This window comes from Podarcis cretensis, assembly GCF_951804945.1.
Source record: "Podarcis cretensis genome assembly, chromosome: 11".
Classification (NCBI taxonomy): domain Eukaryota; kingdom Metazoa; phylum Chordata; class Lepidosauria; order Squamata; family Lacertidae; genus Podarcis; species Podarcis cretensis.
This window is the reverse complement of record NC_137180.1, coordinates 39,198,095-39,222,478: the sequence shown is the minus strand read 5'-3', so window position 1 is coordinate 39,222,478 and position 24,384 is coordinate 39,198,095. Positions and strand designations below refer to the sequence as shown.

Here is a 24,384-nt window from a genome sequence, read left to right as displayed (position 1 = left end):
CACAGGATGGGGAAAAGACTCAGATCTGTTCATATTTATTTTGGGATAAGAATCCTTTGATTCACTGCCAGTCTTTGACTTGTTTATGCATTCATAATATAAATCAAAAGCTGAAATGATCTGAAAGAGAATCTCTGTCCTGGGAAAACCTGGGATTTGTTTTGGATATGGCAGCCATTTTGCTCCCATAAGGTAAGAATTCACAAGCGTCAGGTGAGCAGTAAGACTTGTTCTCTTTTATGCCAAATTCCTAGAAGTTTTGACCTGAGATGTTCAGTACTGAAGGGAGGTGTTGGTAGAATGCCCTGGAATATAGAGGGCTTGTTTAGAAACCCTGGGAGATTCTTTGGAGCCTAGATTGTGTAAGCAAGCAGCTAAGTAGGCACAAAGGATGTGGAGAGTTTGTAAACTGTTTAAGTAATATTGTGTATAGAAGCTGTGTGGAAAAACACACTATGCAATCAAAAATAATCACAGGCTGTTTTTTTTACATTTCACTTAAGGGTTCTGAGGTGTGGCACACCCTATTTGTGATTTTCATCTTTTTTAGGTTGAATAAGTTGTGTAAGAAATATCTTGCATCTGGTGTTTTATAGTACCCTTGTTCACCATCACTCTGGTGCAAACTATGGCCATTATTTCAGTTCGCACCTCGTTTCTCTTTGCTGTACCAGGTGAGACAAAATAGGACCTAACATGGGAGTTTTGCATTAGTGATGCAAATCCCCACAGCAGTATTGCAAATGTCCTATTTGCATATGGTGTTGGATTGGGCCGCAAGAGTTTCTGAAAGCAAAGTTTGGGATTCATGTTGGAAATGTAGGTAGGAACATAAAAAGCTACCTTTTACTGAGTCAGACCATTAGTCTATCTAGCTATGCATTGCCTGCATGACAGGATTTTAGACAGGGTTCTCTCCCAGTCCTACCTGGAGATGCTGGTGATTGAACTTAAGAGTTGAGATCTTCTGCATAGACAGCTGAGTTATGCTCTTCCCTGCCAAATATCACCAAATATCAGTTGGGTCAGAGCCAGTTGGTACCCTTGCATGAGCATAAGGGTTTTGATTGGCAGTGGGGAATTGGTTTGTGGGAGGAACATATTTGCTGTGGTGCTTGGGCATGGTGCTGTCAGGGTATGGGGAAGATGGGAAAAACACTTCCTTCTCCTTTTTCATGAGTGGGTAGTAGATGCCTCTGCTGGTGCAACAGCACTGTGAAAACAAATTAGATACCCCTGTGTGTTTAAATTCTATTGGAGCTATTTCAGCTTCTACTCTGGACTTCACAGAGGTAAACATGTAACAGGTATTTCAAAGCCCTAATACATGGTTGCATCCTTGATTTGAATCAATAATGTGACTTGTATGTCCTAGTTTCTGAGTCAGAGATGGCCTGAGGAGTTCACCGAGTGCTAAATGATGTGCATGTTGACATTTTGCAGGCAGTTCCTTTATGTAGATTTTTCCTCAGAAAAAAGATCAGTGTGTTTGATATATCTGCAGTCAGATTTTGGGGCTGTGAATGAATCCCTATTGGGAATGATTAGAAGAGGTAAGAGTTGAAGTTTGAAATTTTGGAGAAATACTTTGGCCTCCTAAGAGAAGAGCTGAGAGAAAGCTCTGGGGATTAATTGGAAATCCATAAAACACAATTGATGGAAAAAGTTCTGAAATGCAGGTTGTTTAGGTGTTGGATGCACAGTTCTGTATTATCTATAATTTGCATTTCCTTGTAACAAACTGCAAAATATGTTACTATTATTTTTTTTGTGGAAGAGAAACTGAGGCATGGGAGAGTGATACTCAAGATTTAGCCACTGAGTCTGGGGCTTAGGTGAAAGTTGAGCCCAGACAATGTTCATTATTCAGCCTTCTGGGCCACAGTGGTGCATTCTTTTCTTATTTTGTCACATAGGTTGTCATAGGGGAGGTTTCATAGGACTCGGACAAATTCTTAGAACTTTAATTGATTTACTTACTGCATTTATATAACTTTATGGTAATATACCCAAGGCAGTGAAAACCCTAAAATGTTGAATGAAGCAAACATGCACAAAAACACAGGTCAAAATAATACAAGAGCAGAATTCTTTCAGGCCATTGGTGGTTCCAAGAGTTACTAACAGGCCAGGCTTAGGAAATGCAGTCTATCTTTTGCCTTCCCATCTTGGCATATGGACCTTTGTATCACCTGGAAAGATTTGAGACATGTTACCCCTACTAGACACCATCAGGCTGTCTTGAGTTTTGTTTCCATTTGTGTTCAGAATTGGTAATGATGAGTCTTTGTTAGTTAAGCTTATTTGCTGATCCATGATGGCTGTGAACATGGGCGTAGACAGAATTTATTTTAGGAGGACAGGCTTTATGTTAGGGGAGCAGAACTGAGTTATCTGTGATGCAATTGGTCAGTTAAGTATTTTTGTTTATTTGGTTGATTTGGCTGGGGCAGTTGCCCCCACCCCCCACCCCCTGGGTATGCCCATGGTTGCAAAAGAGCAGCATTCTCACTATTTCTCTGGTTATCTAATCATTTAAGGTTTAAAAATATCCAGGAAACCTAAAAAATAAATAAATAAATTAACAAGCTGAGAATCACTGCTGTGTGCATGCCATATAATTACCCTATGAGATTAATGGGTTTTCTTTCGGATTCCCTTTCTTGTTCATATTGTGCTTTAATAAAATATTTTTAACATTTTCTTTTTTTAGCACAAGTACAAGCTCCTTCAAATAAGATGATTAACTTTCGATCATGAATTAAGGAACATCTGTGCTTTAGTGTCATGTGTTCCTTCCTAAGCTTGGAATAATTTTCTGGACGCAAAGGGAAGGAACTTAACTTCCTGTGATTTTATGCAGAAACAGAATTTTGCTCATGTGTAAAACAATAATGGGACAACCTAAACAAGATGGATAAATCATTTTTGATAGGGTCATAAAGCTTGTTGTATCTTGGATGTGTGTTGAAGAATAGCATTTTAAGCATATTTTGTTGCACTTTTTAATTTTTTGCTCTGTTCCGAAATCTGACAGTCTCTGTGGCAAGGGGCGGGCAGATTTTCATTCCTCTGAAGAGAAAAGTCTGCATTTTAGGAAGCAAACTGCTTCTTAGAATATTAGACATGAGTCGATTGAGATACAGTCCTGAAGCCTTCTTTCTGCTAGCAAAATCAGTGCAGTACGCTTGCGGTTAACCTGGAAGAAAGCTGCTGACATTTCTTCGTGACAGCTAGAAGTGGAAGGACCCAAACTTGCAGTGCTCCCTCCCCCAAGAGATTGTTAGTCCATTCCTTTATAGTGGCTCATTTGGGCTCTCTGTCATCACCAGGATGCTGCCACTGAATGTGTGTCATGGTTACAGTAGAATGTGGTAACGTAACAGCCATGAAAGCCCAACGCGAAAGGCTGCAAATTCCAGGGCTGACCTTGGAGTAAGTATTGTCTGCCTTTTAATATTTTAATGCTTTCTGCATGGCACTAGCTTTTGTGCGAGCTGTAGTTATTTAACATGCGTTTGTGCTGACAGGCTCAGAGCACTGCAGCTTTAGGTCGCAGGAACATTTTCAGAATGCATTTCAGTTGCTGTTCGCAAATGTGTGAGCCTAAAGCAAGGATATTGCAGTATATTTCAGATTAAAATATACTGCATACTTAAAATCACTGAATGCATGAATGTGAGCATCCTAAAAGCATACTGTGAAATAATGCTTCGGTAGGCCACGGTGTTTGTTTCTCTCTCACACCCTTTCTGTTTCTGTTTGTTTATCCCAGTGCTGCCTTTTTGAAAGGCCTCTTTCTCTGCTGAATAATAGAGAGCTCTGCAAGAGATTAGGGCATAAGAGGAATGCTATTTGTGAAAATTCATTGCATATGATCCATGTTTTACTGTGTAGAGTACTGGTGAACTGTATTGCATTCTGACATTTCTGCTTGGTATTCTAGTCTTTGCATTAAATGTGTTTGTGTAGCTAAGGGCTTTGTTTACTTAGTGATGTTTTAGGACTGATGGACTCATTTGAATGATTCCAGTTTGCATTTAGAAAACAGCTGCATAAAAACATATGTTACAGTGAACATGTTGACCATAATGTCTGATTTTTAAAGTGCCAGTCCATTGATTCTGAATTAATCAGCCAGTGCAAAATGTGTTTATTTTTGTGTCCCACCACAATTTGCTGCATAGATATAGATGTGTATCAGCACACACACACATGCAGTATTCTCTCAAGATGTTGTTTTTGTAGGTATTGAATAGATTTAATGTGCCAGTTGTTCTGCTTTCCTAAAGAGAATAGGTCATCTGTAAGGTCAGGTTACTTAGCAGTGAACCATTTTACCCATCTACAAAATAGGTATGTTATTTGATATACGTTTGCATTTATGCATGTAGTGTCACTTCTAGTGAGTTGTAACTGATACAAAATATTAATTCTGTTAGTAAAAATGGTATTCTGGTATCTTTGACCACCTTTGATAACTAGATTACAGAAACACTGACATTAATAAAGGTAGTAGTTTCTGTCAGTGTTTCATTTATTGTATGTGATGTGTAGATAGTACCCTGAAAGAATTACATAAATGCAGTGATAATGGTTTGCTTATTGTTTATTTTATTTGAGCATACCTTCCTTTAAAAAGATGGAGTCCAGTGTTTATACTTGGAGTTTTGCTTGATTGTAACTTTACCATATATAAAAGTAATAAATAATAGTAAGAAATTCTTCATTTTGTAAAGTATTGGGATGTGATTGTTTTTAGTCTCAACATTTTATTATTTTCTGTTATATAGCTTTTATGTCTGACTTAATGTTTGACATATTTCATTTACAAAGTTTCTAAGGTAAAAATGATCCATTACGTTGCATTGGCAACTTGATAAAATTCTAACTCTTAACTATTATTTTGGTCAATTTTTAGACACAATGACAGCTGGCAAACTTTGTATTTTTTTGTTACTAATTTTATTTTTATTTTCCACTAAAATTGGTGCATTAATGGGCTTCATCTTAAGAATCGGGTATTCAAAGTTTGGGTAGGATGTTTTCCTTTGATAGACTCGAGAGTTTGAAAAAATGATAGCCTTTAACTCCATTTTGCAAACATTTTATTAATAATCAAAATAGCAGTATTCCTGAAGGGAGCCATGGACTCCAGTAGGCATAGTTATATCTTCTGTTTCCATACTGTCTCTGGCCTGTGTACCTCAGTTCTGCCCAGTTAACTATGATATTTGCCATTGTTCAGAATAATTTGGATGACATGGAGTTTTAATATTGGTAGTTGGCCTGTTGCCATTATTGTTGGTGTTATGACTGGTGGAGTTATATAGGTAGTATTTTAAGAAAATTCTTACCACAAACAATTTGTGCCAGGTTTATTGACACAAATAAACATAGGCTGGAATTACCGTAGGCACAATAATACAGATTTGATGTTTGCATTAGATGCGAGCACAGTCAAGTTAAATTTTTACAGATGTCTTTCTGGAACAAGTATTTAAGATATCAGGTATTCATAATTCAATGTTTAGATACTGCTGTTGTCAGTGACTGTACCATATTTTCACAAATGGCATTCTCAAAACTAAAAATGAATAGTAATATTTTCATTATTATTTATTTTACTTGTATTTTCCTTTAGGCCTGATGCATTTTTTCTTTTGTAATTTTTCTTATGTGTATGTGTTAGTGTCGCATTTAAAGTACTGAAATAAGTTTTCAATACTTCTTTCAGCCAGTTTTCATTCAGCGTTTGCACAGTGCAATATTGTAGCCAATGAGGTTCATCTGAGGCATGATCATTGTTAATTGATTTTCCCCTCAGTGCATGGCAATTCAGAATTGAGGGCAATCAGTTCTCCTGAAAGTTAGCAGAATCTTTCTTTTGTGCATCAATTTGTGCACTCAAATTTGTGCTAATTTCATTTTTACAAGCAATTTTTATAACAAGATTTGTTTTTTTTTAAAAAAATGCTCCGTGTGTTTGAACACTTTCTTATAATGAAAATATTTGCATGGTTAATCCCACCCCCCATTTAATTAGGAAGATACAGAAAATTTAGGGGTCTTTTGACATAATTTTTTTTGTTTGGCTTTCCTCAATGTAGAGAAAACCAGTTTCCTGTCTACTGATTGTGCTTGAGCCATACTCCCTTAATTCAGTCATACTATAGGATTTTTACTCAACTTCTGTTTACTAGAGATGACATTATTTTAACTTTCAGTCTCACCCCAAGAAGCCTGAGCCCAACCCCAACAAGCCCTTGCAGTCCATGCAGTCCTCTGTACGCTTTTCATTTTTGGAGGTAAGCAACTAAACTTCCATTGTTGCAGTTCTCTGCCTTCCACATTGAAGAGGGGGAGTAGATAATTGAAGCCTGTATGTATGTATGTATGTATGTATGCATGCATGCATGCATGCATGCATAGTCAAGCAAATATTGGTAGCTTTAAAAATGTTTCACCAAAGTAAATTAATTTGCATGTGTGGTAAGATAATACTGGTAGAGTTAGAGGTGGTAGCAGTTTTTGGATTTCTGAAGATTCAAGGTTTGTGAATAGCCTTACTAATGCACCAGTTTGGCCATCATGATAAAATGTGATTTATCTTTTCAGGAATGATCTGTAGTTAAACGCCTTGGGTTCACACATTTCTTTCTTCCTCTCCTCCAGCACCAGAGGAGACCTTCCATTTTCATAATCCATGGTTTGAAGTTGATTTGTTTTAAACAAACTCTTAAAATTAACCAGAGTTTGTCATATTCAGACAAAACAGCAAGATGCAGATAGTCTCGAACAGAAGCAAAATTTTCAATCCCATTGCAAAATGAGCAACATACAAACTGAAGGCTTGCCATGTCTTGTTTCAGTACCTGGTAGCTTTGCATTTACTGTACTCTGCTGTTCAGAATACTGTCAAATGCACACCATCTGAATTTATCAGTTCAACCTTTTTTCCAGAAATTATTTGACCACTTGTGGGTTGCCTAAAATTCAGCTAATCTTCTGGTCAATCATAATTACGATTGCCAGCTCAAAAGTTTAGTACTTCATAGCTCTGTTCAGAATATTTTTGTATTCTGAAATGTTGTATTTGTCTGTGATGTTTTGGAATAATTTTTCAAAATTAGATAGACTTAATGTATTTGCTTTGCACAGGTTGTGCAGTAGTTCTTATATCTGTGCCTCCCACTCTCTGCAACGAGAGTCACTAAATTGTGGTCTTCCAGATGTTGTTGGACTCCTACTTCTACCAGTCCCATCCAGCATGGCCTATAATATGGGGTGATGGGAGTATTGGTTCAGCTCTAAGTTTAATACAACACAACACAACACAATGATTGAACAAATACTTAATAAACAACAATATTAACTGAGCACAGGGTTAATATTAAAGAAGAAGACAATGAGAAAAAACCAAAGTTACTGAATTATCTTTCATGACTGTCCTTGTTGGGTGCTTTGCGGGCAGTGATAATAGTGGTGAATTGATCTGAATCTCAAGCAATATCTTAAAAACCAAGTGTATAGTATATGGAGCAGTTATTATCATTGTCCACCAAACTGTTGCATTCCCACCTTGGACTGAATGGATGGTTGTCTCAGCTGCTGGTTGGTTCATGAACTTTAAATTATAAAGAATCACACAAGGTCTGGAGTGTCCTGAGCTGGAAACTGCTATGAACAGAACCTATATTGTAGGACTTATGTGGGTAAAGATTTTTTTCCCTTTCTGTCCTCAGACACTTCACAGTGAGAGTCTACCAGAACTCTGGAGTAAAGTTCTGGGGGTATGAGTTAGGACTCAACTGTTCAGCCTTTCTGTAGTCCAGCTCTTAATGCTAGGAGAACAGATCCCCACAAGATGCACTAAATTGTTATGGTGCTGCAATTACCAAGAGATGAGCACACATTTTTTAAATTACCCAACAGAACTCATCTGCATTTTTCTACCTTTATTTTAGTTGAATTTTATATGCATATAGTTTGGCAGGGTAAGAAATACTTTGCTGAATCAATAGATTTATAGTGTTTGCTGAATTAAGAGATGGATGCACATTTTTATATTTGATAGTAAATAAAAATGGATGAGCAGTTTTTTAAAAGCAGATGCATTCAAACGATGTTTTATATATTTAACCAAGCTGCATATACAATTCTGCTTTGTTGTAAATTGTGACCTACTTTTGGATTATTGTGTAAATTCAGGGAGTTTTGAACAAAATTAATGGACCAGTTTTCTAATTGATCTGTGCTAATCATTGCCAACTCACAAATCAAACTACAATTTCTCCTGATGCAAAATAGCAGCTGTTATCACTGAAGCAGAGTGGTGGTTTCTAGACAAATCCCCTTTGAAATGTTGGTTCAGTTTTGTGTGAAAACAGTTTCCCTTTACCCTCTTGTCATCCATCATATCTGTTGCCTACTACTTTCCCTAGCACCACCTCTGTGCTCTACTGCTTCACTTTTCTACATTGCTGTCTAATGAAAGTGCATTTTTGAAATGATAAGAGGCCGAAATGGGTTGGTAGTAGTTCTGGCCCGGGTGAGTTCTCCCTTGTGCAGTCATCAGATCAACACACATGTGGTTCTTGTAATCCTCCCCCCCCCCCCCCCGTTTATGCCAACACTTCTTGCTTCTGCTGGCACAAAGTACCAATTCCAAGCAGTCAATAGAAAAGGAGATCAATTACTTCCATCCTCCCATCTTTTACTCTTCTTTGGAAACTTGCCTGAATGCTGCTGCAGGTTAGGATGTTGGCAGTGGGAGAATGGGAACAAAGTACTGGCACATTGTGGTAATGAAGGTCAGATGAGTGTTGCAAGTAGTTTTGAAGTGCAGAAAAGAACTTTGGCAGGTGGTTTCTTAATATGATTTGGTAAGACTGTATATTAGTCTACTGCCTGGTAGGCTTCATCAGGAGCATGTTTGTTTTTTGCAGATATCCTTATTTTTTTGCAGTAAGCTCTTAGTATATGTATGTGGGACGTAAGCATGATATAGGTTTGAATTCTGGCTGTGTTGGGTACTTTTAACAGCCTTTGGGCTGTTAAGCTTTGCAGGAATATTAGAAGGTAGACGACAGTGTAAACTATATCAATACTGTGAAAATATGTAGGCATTGAAGTAGATTTATAAGTATAATCACTGTTTAGTTACTAACCTATATATAAACGTTGGATATGACCGTTGATATATTAATTGGAAATGGGGCATGGTTTTCACTGTGATGGACTTAGACCATCAATTTGTTTAATGTAAGCTACCAGCAACAAGCAAATACAAGGCCTCTTTAACATGCATGAGGAGGGGGTTTATTGGGTTGTTTTTGTTTTTATTATGTATTTTTTGTTTTTATTGTGATTTTATGTTGCAACTGCCCTGAGACCTGCTGGTATAGGGTGGTATACAACTATATTATTATTATTATTATTATTATTATTATTATTATTATTATTATTATCAGGGGTGGTACTGACAGCTTGGAGTAGGCTTTGTGTTCAGCTTTGTACCTTTCCTCCAATTACCTTGTGTCTGCTGCTGAGAGGCAGGAGCTGCAGAAGATAGCAGCAACAGGCTGGATGAGGAAACTCCACCCACTGAGTGACTTCATCTTTCTGATCATATTGTATTTTAAATACATTGTAAGTTAACTTGATTGATCAGTAATAGGTGGGGTATTAATATTTGAAATAATAAAATATGGGTGTATTTCTAGTCTACATGTTGAATTAATCTAGATTATCAGATGATGCTTCAGCCTGGATGACAATATTACTAAAAACATTACTAAGAAAACCTGTTACACAACAAGCTCATCAAGAAGGCTCACCTGTTAGGTACTTGACAACCCATCCATCCTATGTGCAGTTCTGGATATGCAACAAAAAAAACAGGAGACTTTGAAAGCTGTGGTGGCCTGTGTTGGGTTTGATGGGCCACAAGTTCTGCTGGCCTATATTAAAGTTTCCTTTTTCAAACTGAAATGCTCAGGGAATCTCTTCCTTACTGTGACCCTGCATTTATTCAGCTTCCCTCTATTTGTTAGTTTTTGGGTTATACCTGACAAATCATTAACATGTCTGTTGAATACTATCTTATGAATGTGATCTACGTGTTGGTGACTAAGTGTTACAATGTTAAATAGAGCTGTCATTAGGAAATAATTAAATGTAGCGCATAAAACATGTCTTTGTAAGCCTGTTGTTGCCTTGTAAGCTGTATCTTATTATTCTTTTGTATACCTGTGAATGAATTAATGTTTCTTTTAAAGTTTTATCTTTGTTTTGCAGCTGCACTGTTCCGTTTCAAGGGCCTGGAGTTGGTGAGGGCTGAAAGGGAATTATTGGTTATATAACAGCAATTCTCATCTGTCTATCATCTATCTATCATCTATCTATCTATCTATCTTTGGTTCTTGTCTATTTTATTTTGGAGGTGTATGTGGTGTGGCTTTGCTCATTAGCCGGATTTTATGAAATGAAAGCCACTGAGAGGACAGTGTTTAAACATGGCAACAAGTTTACCCAGCTCTTTTCCTTCTTCATCTTTCTATGTTTAATCTCCAGTTTAGTAATGTGTCCTGATTCTTGTGCAGGCAATATAGACTCTATCCAGTGCTTCTTATCTTAAGTTCTGTGGCTAGTTATTAAAGAAAACACAATCTCAGTAGAGTCATTGAGATATCACAAATGGCCCATTGGCAACAGGGCTTTTAAAACTTGTTGGATTTCCTCCAGAAAGCGTAAATCTGGATTGGACGGGTGGTGGTGGTTATGGACTATCCTTTTGATGTCGGTGACATTGTATGGGCACTGCAAAGCACCTGAGTGCATGAGGAGCACTGCTCCCACAATAAAAACCCATATGGAAGTACCCTGACTGGCGTTTGCATCAAAGTAGGTTGATTTACTTCAAACTCTAGACAGGCAGGATACCCTAATGTTCTACTGGCTTGTGTTATAATAAGCATATGAAGGGGGAAATAAACATCCAGAAATATCTGGATGCCCACAGAAGAGCTGGAATTGGCTGTGGCTGTGTTTCCATGATACGTGTCCATGTGTCATCTTTTGCTGTGGCAAATATAATGGAACATTACCAACTTTAAAAGAGTCGCATTGTCTGTCAGGCCTCATTGAAGGTGCTTATTATGTCTCCCAAATGATTTCCCCCTTAAATATCTGAAAGAACCCCTCATTTTATACCAGCCTGCCTAAAGAGGAAGCCCCATTGGTGGTCCTTTCACCAATCAATGAGCACAATGCAAGGGTCTGAAGGAGGGCTTTCTCTGCAGTGAGCCAACAGCTTTGGAATAGCCTCCCCTCTGAGGTATGCCACACCCCTACTTTTTTCCAGCTTCATTCCAGTGACAGGTAAACATGCACACTTTCCTTTGCCCAGGCTTTGTGGAGCGATGAGTTTACAGTGATACTTCATTTCCAATTCTGCTGCATGTTTTATGTAAGATTGTTATTAATTTAATTATGGTGCTCAATTTATTTTGTTTCAGATTTTTCGTCTTAATTTTAATGTCCACTTTGTGCTGCCCTGAAACCTTTAGTTGAATGGCAGACTAGCAACACTTCCAGCAAGCAAACATTTTTTTATCTGAGTTGCCATGTAGAGTGTGAATATTGGGAGGGGGACATACAGAATCATAGAATTGTAGAGTTGGAAGGGACCCTGAGGGTCATCTAATCCAATCGCCTGCAATGCAGGGATCTTTAGCCCAACGTTGAGTTCGAACCCAGAACCCTAAGATTAAGAATCTCATGCTTTACCAACTGAACTATCCCAGGTCCAGAGCAACAATGCTCTTGCTTTTGAAAAAAGGAAAAGAAAATTTGAAGAAAAAACCTCCCATGAAATATTTTCTCATTTACATTGAATTGCTTTGATTGATTGATTTTTAATGTAAGACAATCTTCCAGTTTGGTGCCCTCCATGTGTTTTGAAACATCAGTCTTAGCAAACTCTATTGTTGGTGAAGACTGATCTAGAATTCTGTGATACAACGCTCAAATCTAAGGTACATGTCTAAACCTAGTTATGCTGCAGTCTTCATGAGATGACTATAGAGGGCCTTTGTTGCTTGGTAATTGCTACTTGCCTTCTTCTGGTGACCTTTGGTTTAGTTTAAAGCAATTATCTTGCTTCTGCTGTCCTTTTGAACTGGTTCATCTCTTCTGGTGAACATTTTCACCTCTCCCCTCGAGCAACTGTGACACAGACACCCTGCTATATAGATTGAGCAAGAAGAAGCCTTTGCCCTGCCTTTCTGAAGGACAAAAAGATCATAAGGAGATGGGGTGGAAAATGAAAAAGGCCTGTTGTGAGTGCCAAAGCCTAAGAGGAAGATCAATATTTAATCAATAATTGTTTGTGAGGCATATATTTTGCCTTTTTAAGTGACAGCCATTGATGTAGCACTCCCACTGCTTCATTTGCATTAGATAGAAGGAAAGGTAGAGTTGAGTGTCATCTGGATATTGATGACACTTAATTCCAAACCTCTGGATGACTTCACTCTGTGGTTTCATGTCCTTGAGTGGTTGGAGTTGGCTGACATCTACCAACTGGGACACTTTGTGTAGGAAATAAATGTTGGCTACTAGCTAATAATTTATGTCTTTAGGATTAAAGGTGGGTTTGTGCAGGAATGGCCATTCCACAACATATTTCAAGGCAGCTCGGGCTATTCCCACTCTGCAAGAAGAAGTCGCCACCTCCTGTACCTAGGTATACATTCCATCTCTGCTGGATATTAAAAGGAGAGTGTGGTAAGCAGCATACAAGTGGTCAGTTACACTTGACCAAGACTTCAGACTTTAATAACTGAAAGTCATCCAAAAAATACTGGACAAGATAGAGCTTTGGGCAGCCCATAGCAGTCATGAAGTCCTATGCCATCGCAGATTAGGTGATCATAACATGGATGATGATGCCCCAGGACAGCCATCCTAGGAATCCTCATCAAATCCAAGTCCATGTCTGTCATTTTAGGAAGGGAAACTGATGAGACAATTGGATAGGCATTATACTTGCGGAATCCCTAATCTGAGTGCCCAACACACGATAAAAACACTCAAGAGTGACACTCAAACAGATAGCCTTGAGAACGAGATGAAGTTCCTGTTGACCACAGTAATTCTCTTTCCCTTACTCTCAATTCTTTGCTGGGGCTGAACAGAATACAATATCTGGAAGCTGAGGACAGACTTAATCCAAATCATCCACCAAAGTCTTGGTAATTCTGGCCAGATCAGCCCATTCATTTACAATCAAATAATGCATGAAGACTGTTATTTTGGACATTAAAAAGCATTCAGCTTTTTAATATCAGTACCATCAGAGGATAGACTGGTAATTCAACTACGGACCATTTGGCTCACACAGAAACCAAAATAATGAATGGACAGAAGATATATAATATCACTTTTTCTTCCCTGGTTTGTTACAGTTCAACAGCATATCTCCAGCTGCTATTGTGCTTTTTCTTAATTTTCACTCTATTTTGCTTTGTAGCTGAGATGTTGGTGGCAAGAACGTCTATAGATGCAGCCTCATGAAACCAATGTTTCCTTGATATTCTTCTAGGTTAAGGTGTAAAATGCTTTTAATCCTTTAGATGACAGGAGAGATAAACAGGTTACCACAAAACTATCTTCTATTTTTCCAACCCATTTGCTTTTTATTAAGCTAGTAGACCAGTGGAAGTTTGATTTGAACTCCAAATTGTTTGTTATGGATTGAATATAAATGGTTCAACTCATGCATAAATAGGGGTTGAACACACATGATGTATAACTTGGAATTCATGTTCTCCAGATTATAGTTCTCTCACTCTTCAGAGAAGAAATGCAATGAATGTGGTAGAAACAAAATCTTGAAAAAGGTAGCAGTTAATTAACTGTAACCACTAGAGGGAGTGAAGGGTCAATCATTGTGATTAGGGTAAAACAGAAAGGATTCTATCTTCACTACAGCAGTACCTTGGGTTAAGTGCTTAATTCGTTCCGGAGGTCCGTTCTTAACCTGAAACTGTTCTTAACCCGAAGCACCACTTTAGCTAATGGGGCCTTCTGCTGCTGCTGCGCCGCTGGGGCACAATTTCTGTTCTCATCCTGAAGCAAAGTTCTTAACCCGAGGTACTATTTCTGGGTTAGCGGAGTCTGTAACCTGAAGCGTATGTAACCTGAAGTGTATGTAACCCGAGGTACCACTGTATATTTTCCTCTCATAACGTTGGTTGGCTATATGTAGTCTTCAGTAGTGAAGCTCTAGTTTGAGCTCTGGTATGTTTTGCTATATATTTCCTGCCACATATTCAAATATGAAATGGTAAACTTCATAAGATTTTTCATATAGAAACTGTGTATCTCTGTATGTGAAAGATTAAGTCCAGGGTTGCCATCCTTTTGGTCAGTTTCACAACCAGCTGTTCCAGGGCATAGTCATTTAGAGTTTTTACCTCTTTGTCTTGCCTGGAAGACAAATCTCCCCATTCTGTGTGACGGTGATTGGAGTCACCTATTACTTCAGCATTTTCTCTTTTGGATGTCTCATTGATTTCATTCTCCATCTCAAGATCACCCTGAGCATTTTGGTCCTTACATCTGAAGTACTTATTTACTCTTGGAGCCTAGTATCACCAACTACAGCAAGTCTTGGGAGGATTCTGCCCCTTTGGAGATTTCCAGCTTGTTGGGCTCAGCCCCATTTTAACATTCAGAGCCTCATCACTGCACCATTTCCTTTCCTTCCTATAGAGTTTGTAAAGGTGTAATTGTAAATGTGTTGTATAGTTTTCTGACAAATTTTAAGCTGCCGTTAAAAGGTTAAGCTTTTAGGGAGAAGGACGAATGAGAGGCCCTTTCTCTCCAGGTTACTTGCACAGTTGCCTACTCTTTCGACACTTGTTTGAGGTGGTTTTATTGTAATCTCAGTAAGGTTTAGCAGGAAGTGGTGGAAGACAATCTGACACAGTACATGGCTTTGCTAACCCTCACAACAGCACTGTGGTTACTAAATATGTCAAACATGCTTAGTCAGATCTTAAAATTGTCTTAGATATCAGGGGTGGTGGTATGTATGTATGTATTTTATTACATTTGTATACTACCCTTCACCCAAAGATCACAGGGCGGTTCACAATATAAAAATACAAAATGAGAAAATAAAATGCGTAATAAAGATCAGTTCATATGGGGAGATGGTCCTTGAGGTATTGTGGTCCAATACAAATTCTCCAGGAAGCTCATATTACTTTGAATTTGTAGAAATGTATTTACCAAACAGCCTTAGGCAAGCCACTCTCTCTCAGCTTCAGTTCCCTCATCTGCAAAATGTCGGGAAAAGAATACACTTTGAATATTTAAAAGCGTTGTACAAATGCTTAGCCAATTTTAGCCGCTGTTTACTAAAGCAATGGCTCTGTAAGGATGGGGCAACCCACCCCCCCCAAGAAGTCAGCTTTACATTGTTTTGAACCTAGGCATGTTGTTGTTTATCTGCCTTTCACCCTAAGGGCCCAGGGCAGCAAATAAAACAACAATATTGAAAACAGTTTAAAATAACTTACAATTACAGAAGTAAGGTTGAAATATATAAAAATAAAATAAAATAATGTCCAGTAGCACCTTAGAGACCAGGAACAAACTTAGCTGGTCTCTAAGGTGCTACTGTACAATTTTTAAATTTTTTTTAATATAGTTCTACTGCGGCCGACCAACACAGCTACCTGCCTGAATCTAGAAATAAGGTGGGTTCTTAAAATATACTTCTGAAAGGCCAGGGTTAAGTGGTGCAACTTCAGCATTTCCCAAAACCCATATAAAGAAGATGCTAGAAGCATCTCTGTGGGGCCGGAGTTCCACAACTTAGGGGCTAACAGGGAGGACACCCTCCCCTGTCCCTAAACTTCCACAGGCAGTGAACAACCAGGCAGTGAACAACCCCCTCTGCTGATCTTAGCATCTGAAAGAATCTGTGGGAAAAGAGGCAGCCTTTCAGGTATTTTGGGCCCAGGTCATTTAGGGCTTTAAATACTAACATGAGAATCCTGAATTGCACCCAGAAATGAACATTGGAGATGTTTTAGAGCAGGGGTAGTTTGAGATGTAAACAGAACCCCATCCAGCAATCTGATTGCTGCATTTTGGATCCTTTGAAGTTTCTGAGTTGCCTTCAAGGGCAGCCACATGTAGAGCATAATCTACCAGAGCATGAAGGACAAGTCATCTTTGTCCAAAAGGGGCTGGTGAAGCAGCCAAAGCTGAAATAAAAAGGAAATTGTTTACATGCAGTTTCACAAGGGGGATAGGATTTGCTTTGCATCTCTTACTGCATCATGTGTGGTAGCCATGAGAAAATGCCTTTACATTTCCAATAGCAATGAAGATGAGTGCTGACTCTCAGTTAAGTGAAGTTAGGATTGTAGCATTTGTCATGCTTAGAAATAATTTCTGTTCTAAGCATGGCTAAGACTGTATCCAATTTACTGCTTTTGAAAATAGCCAGGCGTACTTCTTTGTACAGGAGGAAACTAGGGCAGCATTAGAACTAGGGTAACACAAGAATGGAAAACTTGAGAAAGGTGATAGAGCATGAACTGAAGTTAAAGGAACAAAGTGAGAATGAGAGATGATTCTGGCATATGAATCCAAATGCGGTTAAGGGTATAAAACTGCAAAGCTGCAAGAATTAGTATTGGGACTAATGAGTAGGTGCTCAAGATGCCTCCAAGTGGAAGAAAGTATGAGGTGTAGCTGTAGTTATTAAATAGTTTCTCCTGCCACACCCTGTATTCTGGCTTTTCTTTTTTCTTTTCTTTTTGTTTTCAGTGCTGGAATGAATGGGCAATGAGTTTGAGTTTTGAGATGGGTGGCAGGATACTTCTCCTCCCACTCTTGGTCTGTTCACCTCACCCATGGTACAGGTATTGCAGCTTTGCCAATTATTAATAAGTTCCCAGCCGAGCAAGTAGAGTTACATCTGTTATTTAACAATTACAGATTTAACATGGAACTCCCTGGTGTCACTTTTCTTTAAGACAAACATACAAATTTACTGGTTTTAGGTATGAATAGAATACCTATTTTGCCTATTATATGTTCCGTACAATAACACTTCTGGGGTGAATCACTTATTTTTTTTCTGCTGTGAACGGTGCTTCGAGTACCCTCTGGTTGGGGGGAAAGAAAGCTTTTTGCAAGCCTCTTACTGAAATCCTCTCCTTTTTATATCAGTGACTGCTAGAATTCTGGAAGAAATGTGTATTTGCAGTGGAAAGATTAAAGTAGGAAGATTTTTTCTTCTGCAGTAAAGGAGACCCTGATTTTGTTCACAGCCTCTCAATAATCAGGAAGATAGTATCAAAAGTGATAGGTTTAAGTCTTGGGAAAGTCTCTGAAAGATGATCTCATTTCTGAAGCAGCATGGGGGGGGAACAACTGTGTGAACTTTATTCTGTGTGAGATTTATTCTTCATTAATACTAAAGGAATTAAAACTGGCTATGTTGTTTATTTAATGAGACTCTTAAAACAAAATTCCACGTTGAAATTATGACCACCAAGAAAGTTACAGAAAAAAACAAAGATTATAACCTTCCCCCCTTTGAATGAACCTGAATGGTATCTTCCAAACAGATGACAAAGTACCTTTGGCTGAATCACACGTACAAGGACAGGGTTTTCAGCAGAATGGGAGGGCTAAAACTATTGTAATTTTTATTTAAAGCTTAGCAGCATACGCATCAGATCATTTACACAGAAAAGGAAAAGTTTTTTATTTTTAATTGAGAACAGAAAGTTGTTCGCTACTAAGGAAGCCTATAGTATCCAGCTGCTTCGCTGTGCTTTAAAGTTGCCTTGAGTGGAGTTAATGTTTACATTTTCAGTGGGGAGGAAGATAATCAAATCGGGATTATTTTCCTTTTTTTCTTTTTGTATATATCCCTCCTTTTTTAAAGGGGAAAAACACAACTTGTGTGTTTAAGGAAGGAATATGGATATGTCTGATCCACATTTTTGGACTGTGTTCTCAAGTTTTACAATGCCTCATTTGAGAAGTGGAAACAGACTCCGCCGAACACAAAGGTAAAAACTGAGTTCAGGAAGCTTATGTTTCTAGTTGTTTGTTGCCATTCTTATAAAGTTTTCAAAATGTAAATAAATTTTGGCCACATACAGTTGCCGAATAGCTTGTAATGCAGGTAAATACTGCTTCAGCACTTCCGCCTTCTTTGTTTTGAGGTTTCATGCTACATTTAACACTCAGTAGGCTATAATTAGTTTGTAGACTTATGGCTACCTTAACTATAGGTAGAGGAAAGAAAGTTTCAGTATTTGGATTTGTGCATCAATGAAATCTAATCACTGAACCTTTTATTGTTTCAAGGTTAGTAAATAACTCTTTTGTAGAGAAAGTTCAGTTTCAAATTAATGTTCTATATCTAATTCACTTTCCCCCCAGAAAGGGGTTCTTTAACTGGGGGGGGGGGAAGGGGAGTGCCACTTGTTAATACTGTGATTTTTCTGTTTATCGGAAAATGTTTTTCTGGAAGACAATTAAAATAACTAGAGAAATGTGGCATGTAAATAAAGTTTGGATTATTATTTTTGAAATGATTGCATTAATCTGGTGCTTTTGCTTAACCTGTGATAATGGGGCTCCTTTTTTGTTGAGTGACAGTTTGATTAGTATTTAATCAGTTTTTTCTGAATTTTGGCAGGATGTTTTCATTGGTCTATGTTTTGATACTACTTGTGTGTCAAGAATTAAGGTACATTTCTGTAACTACAGTTTTTCTCACTTCAGTCAGAAGCAGTAACAGAATAATGACAAGATCTAAACTGAAGTACATAACTAGTGAATTTGGTAGAAACTAGAAACTAGAGCTATGTTAGAAGAAACAAAAAACTGATTAGAAATGAGCTAACAAGTGTTTTTTACACTATGCCTCACATGTAGTTATTTATGTATTTTTAGACTGCCTTTAGCTAGAATCCCAGGGTGGGTTTGAAAGCAATCAAATAAAAGATACACATCATACAGTCATATTAAAATATATAAACATTATATAAAACAAATTACAATAATAAAAAATTAATATAGCAGGTGCAACTCATCCACTTTTGGAATTCAGTTAATGCACAACTTCCAAAGTTTGAAGGGAAACCATAGATCTTCAGCTGGGACCAGAAGACCGCCAGTGAAGGAGACAGGTGCACATCCATAGAGAGGTAATTCCATGTCCAGGGCACCACAACAGAGAAGACCCATTTTAGTACTTAGGCTAGTGTAACTCATGGTTTACTGATGTGTAAATAGTCTATTGACTCTTGGAAACTTTGGGCACAGTCTGCATCTGTTTATGGATACATCATCATCATCATCATTATTAATAATAAATCACTTTATTACCTGCCCTTCACCATAAGGTCCCATAAAGGTAAAGGTAAAGGTACCCCTGCCCGTACGGGCCAGTCTTGACAGACTCTGGGGTTGTGCGCCCATCTCACTTAAGAGGCCAGGGGCCAGCGCTGTCCGGAGACACTTCCGGGTCACGTGGCCAGCGTGACATCGCTGCTCTGGCGAGCCAGAGTCGCACACAGAAACGCCGTTTACCTTCCCGCTGGTAAGCGGTCCCTATTTATCTACTTGCACCCGGAGGTGCTTTCGAACTGCTAGGTTGGCAGGCGCTGGGATCGAGCAGCGGGAGCGCACCCCGCCGCAGGGATTCGAACCGCCGACCTTTCGATCGGCAAGCCCTAGGCGCTGAGGCTTTAACCCACAGCGCCACCTGCGTCCCTAAGGTCCCATAGTGGGTTACAACAATTTAAAATTCAAAACAGTTTAAAACAAGAGAGTCACAGGACTAGGGTAGTTCCTAAAAATGTATATCAGGTGTCAAAAAGCCAGGGTAAAGAGGTATGCCTTCAACATAGGATAGAAGCTCTGTAAAGAAGGTGCCAGACCCCTCCTTCACGGTAGGGAATTCCACAATGTAAGGGCTGCCACAGTGAATACGCTCTCCTAACACACACATCCCAAACCTCTGGAAAAACCCTGTTGATTTTAATACCTGAGTGGTTCTGATAAATAAATATTATTATTTATTAAATTTGTATACCCTTTATACCCATAGGTCTCAGGGCGGTTACAACATAAAATTACAATATAAAAACACAAAATACATAATAAAAAACAGCAACCAGTACCCCCCCACCCCCCCACCACATTTTAAAAGGCCATTAGATATCAGTCAGCCAAAGGCCTGGTTAAAGAGGGATGTTTTTGCTTGGCACCTAAAGGTGTATAATGAAGATGGTCTTTCATATATTTGAGGAGTAAGTCATTTGGGACTTAAACATGAATGTGATCACCTTGAATTAGGCCTAGAAACCAACTGGCAACCAGTATAGCTGTTATAAAGAGATAACATGAGCAATAAATGGAACCCTAGGCAGGAATCTGGCTGTTGTATTTTGAACCAGCGGAAGTTTTTGAGTCAATTAAATGCTGCCCCATTTAAACTGAACCATAGTTAGCACGGATGTGGACACATTGCTAAACTCTTGTTAGGAGCATAACTACAGCTGTGGTGAACTCAGACCAGGGTCTACCTAGTCCAGCTTTCTGTTTTCAGAATGGCCAATCTGTGGGAAGCCTAGAAGCAGTCATGATCGTAATAACACTCTTCCAGTAGTTTGCCAGCAATTGGTATTCAGAGGCACATACTTCTGATAGAGGCAATATATATAGCTATCATGACTAGCGGCCATTATCAGCCTTTTGCTCCATGAAACTTTCTAATCCTTTTTTAATATTTTCCAAATTGGTGGCTATCAGTACATCTTGTGGTAGAAAATTTTGTAGCTTAACTATTAGCTAGACAAAGTTATACTTCTTTTTATCTGTCCTGAATCTCGCACTGTTCAGTTTTGGATTACCCCAGGTTATAGTGTATATGAGAGGGTGGAAAACTTAATTCACTTTCTTCATACCATGCATAATTTTCCTGTCCCATCCATTTCTTGTGTGTGTTTTTTTCTAAACTAAAATGTTTTGGGGCTGGATAATGTCTTATGGCTGCTTGAGGGAGGGGACCCTTTGGAACCACAAAGGCAGTTGTGAGTTGCATAAAGGTAAAGGGACCCCTGACCATTAGGTCCATTCGTGACCGACTCTGGGGCTGCGGCGTTCATCTTGCTTTATTGGCCGAGGGAGCCGGTATACAGCTTCCGGGTCATGTGGCCAGCATGACTAAGCTGCTTCTGGCGAACCAGAGCAGCGCATGGAAACGCCGTTTACCTTCCCGCAGGAGCGGTACCTATTTATCTACTTGCACTTTGAACTTCGAATTGCTACGTTGGCAGGAGCAGGGACCGAGCAACGGGAGCTCATCCTGTCGTGGGGATTCGAATTGCCGACCTTCTGATCGGCAAGTCCTGGGCTCTGTGGTTTAACCCACAGTGCCACCCGCGTCCCTTTGTGAGTTGCCTAGGGATAGAGAAATCCATGGAAATAGCTTCATTGCCCTTCCCTCCAGCAGGGAGCCTTTTCATTTGCACAAGAGCAAGTTTGAATCCAGCCCTGTGTTTTACATAGGCCCCTTAATGTGCATAACTAATAAGCTTGGCTAAATCCAAGGCTTAAACCTATAGAAACATTCATTCTGATTGTCATGTCAGATTACAAAATATTTTGCTAGTGCACTGGGTAAGAAAAGAATATCCTCTTTCCTGATTTACTTGAGGAGTGCCATTTGTGGCCTGACATGGGGAGGGGAGTGGCCAGTGTCTCAGGCTCATCGTGGGAAAATGGGGGCATAATGGGACTTCAGGGAGCCAATCAGGTGTCCTGAGGGTGCTGAGCCATGGAGCAGACCAGACAGAAGACTTTGCTCCACTTGGTCTGCTCCTGGCCTATAGAAGGCATGCCTTGTTTGCTTGCCTAACCAGTTGCACTGGGCTTTTTTTCAGCCTCCCACCCCCTGTTTAATTTACCTCTTCTTTGCAGGAATGGGTTTGCTGACCAATGACTTTGCTATGGACTGCTGGTTTCAGGGCTGGGGAGAAATTTTGCTCACAAGCAAATTTGCTTTGGCTTGTGGCTTTAGCCTACCTCATAGGAATCGTCACAACCTTTGATGGCGGGAGAGACATTTGGCTGGATCCTTAGTTGGGAGAGATAGGGAAGGGATTGTGGAGGTGGTGCTTTTCGTTCAGAAGCCCAGCTCAGGGGCTGACGGGCCATAGTATCCCCTGCCAGTGGCCAAATCAGGTCTACTAGAAGTAGGCCACACCGTGAACCAATCCCCACCTGTTGGCTGACAGCAGGTTGAGTAATGGATGCATGCCTAATGCTTATGTTAAACCTATACTTCTGTAATCAGTAATTTTAATCCACACGGCCCTGTATCATTATTTGCTGCCTGCTCATCCACCCACAACTTCACTGCATGGGAGCCCACAATTGATTAGTGTGCTTAGAGACCAGAAGGGTGTGCCTTTCCCAAGCAGGGCTGCTTCATTATGGCAGATAGCAGGTTGGCTTGGAAACACAAAGTTGGAAGTGTTAAATGGCAACCGTATATGCTATTAATCCAGTGTTTTAATGTCACATGCCTCATATAAGCAACAGATTGTTTTCTTTTGTGTTCCAGTCTAACTTTAGTATTTAATTTTTGTATTGGTTCTATATAATCCACCATTGGCTCAGCCAGTGAAAATAATCATTGGGCATATGCACACCTATTTTCTACTTTGCTAAGGATAGTTCTTTCCCCTTAATAATAATAATTTATTATTTGTACCCCGCCCATCTGGCTGGGTTTCCCCAGCTACTCTGGGTGGCTTCCACAGAGACAAAAAATGCACTAAAATGTCACACATTAAAAACTTCCCGGAACGGGGCTGCCTTAAGATGTCTTCTGAATGTCAGGTAGTTGCACTGTTTTTCTACGTCCTGATCCTCCACTGCCCAGTGGGCTGTTTCCCTTTGAAGATTCAGAATCCCAGACCTCAGAAAGCTTGATAGGACCTAAGCTTTTCTCCCCCTCCGGTCCCCGAATGGTACAGTTACCTCTTCCAGGCCCTTGAGGCACCACATTGGAGACTGCTATGGAGTCATGGATGCTTGGCATGAGTGATGCTTCTTCCAGATACAGAACTGGAGCTTGAGACTATAAAAAGAACACCAAATGCAGTCTTTGTGACAAGACCTCACGTGACTGTACAATGGATGAATCAGTAAACTGGGGTGCTTTTCTTTCCCTTCTATCTCTAAAGTGTGCCGTGCAAACTGTTGATATGAAATGACCTCCTTCAGTGTTTTAGTTTTATGCTTGTTTAAATGCATGTCCTGTTTTTTGTAACAGATAGGTAGCCTTGTTGGTCTGCCATAGTCAAAACAAAATAAAAAAATTCCTTCCAGTAGCACCTTAAAGACCAACTAAGTTAGTTCTTGGTATGAGCTTTCGTGTGCATGCGCACTTCTTTCGTGTGCATGCACACTTCTTCAGATACACTTAAAGACCAACTAAGTTAGTTCTTGGTATGAGCTTTCGTGTGCATGCACACTTCTTCAGATACACTTCAGATACACTTCTTCTGAAGAAGTGTGCATGCACACGAAAGCTCATACCAAGAACTAACTTAGTTGGTCTTTAAGGTGCTACTGGAAGGAATTTTTTTATTCTGTTTTTTGTAAGTTGCTTTGAATTACTTTTCATTTAAAATGTCACTAATAAACAAACAAGCAATGAAAAGCTTTCTGTTTGCTTGTTAGTTTTGTCCTTGGTATGGTAGTGCATTGATCCATTTTGCATATATTGCAAAGCCAGACTATGGTTTTATGCAAATGTGTGAGTTCCTGATGTAAAGATCTTAGCTGCAGTGGTTCTCCCCAAGTCTGACTGCTGCTGTGCTATTGGGGGCTAAGCCATGGTTTGGCTTAGCAATACATTTGAACCTTGGCTTGTGGTTTGTCTTGCTGCAGATAAAGCACAAGCTTTAATCAAACTTTATTTTGGCCAGAGCTTTTTTTCAGCCAGAACTCACTGGAACTCAGTTTTGGCACCTCTCAGGTGGGTGCCACTGCCATTATATGAGAGCAAGGGAGGCATTCCTGGTGAGTTCTGGCACCTCTTTTTCTATAAAAGTATCACAGCTTACGGCTCAGAAAGACAAAAATGTAAACCTTGGTTGAGCTGTAACATATAGGCAATCCATGGCTCAGCCCCAGGTAGCATGGCAGCTGCAGGAACTGAGACTGAAGGCAGTCGCATCTGCTCAGTTATGCTAAGCCATGGTTTGACTTAATGTTAAGTGTGAATGGGGACATTATTTCTCAAGTGGTGAATTTGGTGGG

General features: G+C 39.4%; 1 protein-coding gene across 10 annotated transcripts in view; it reads left to right on the top strand.

The window, feature by feature from the left end:
- The window catches only part of MAST4 (microtubule associated serine/threonine kinase family member 4), a gene marked incomplete at its 5' end in the record, with an annotated part of 204,094 nt that overhangs the window by 95,647 nt on the left and 84,063 nt on the right, over positions 1-24,384 (top strand). For 2 of the 10 annotated variants that reach the window (XM_079995272.1, XM_079995271.1), the window contains one exon: positions 17,693-18,107. The exons of 6 other annotated variants lie outside the window; for them this stretch is intronic. In XM_079995272.1, the coding sequence (XP_079851398.1) occupies positions 18,016-18,107 (92 nt within the window). Of the gene's footprint in view, positions 1-3,385; positions 3,436-6,227; positions 6,309-17,692; positions 18,108-24,384 lie in introns of those variants that run through there. 2 more of the 10 variants (XM_079995270.1, XM_079995273.1) reach the window with 2 other exon arrangements.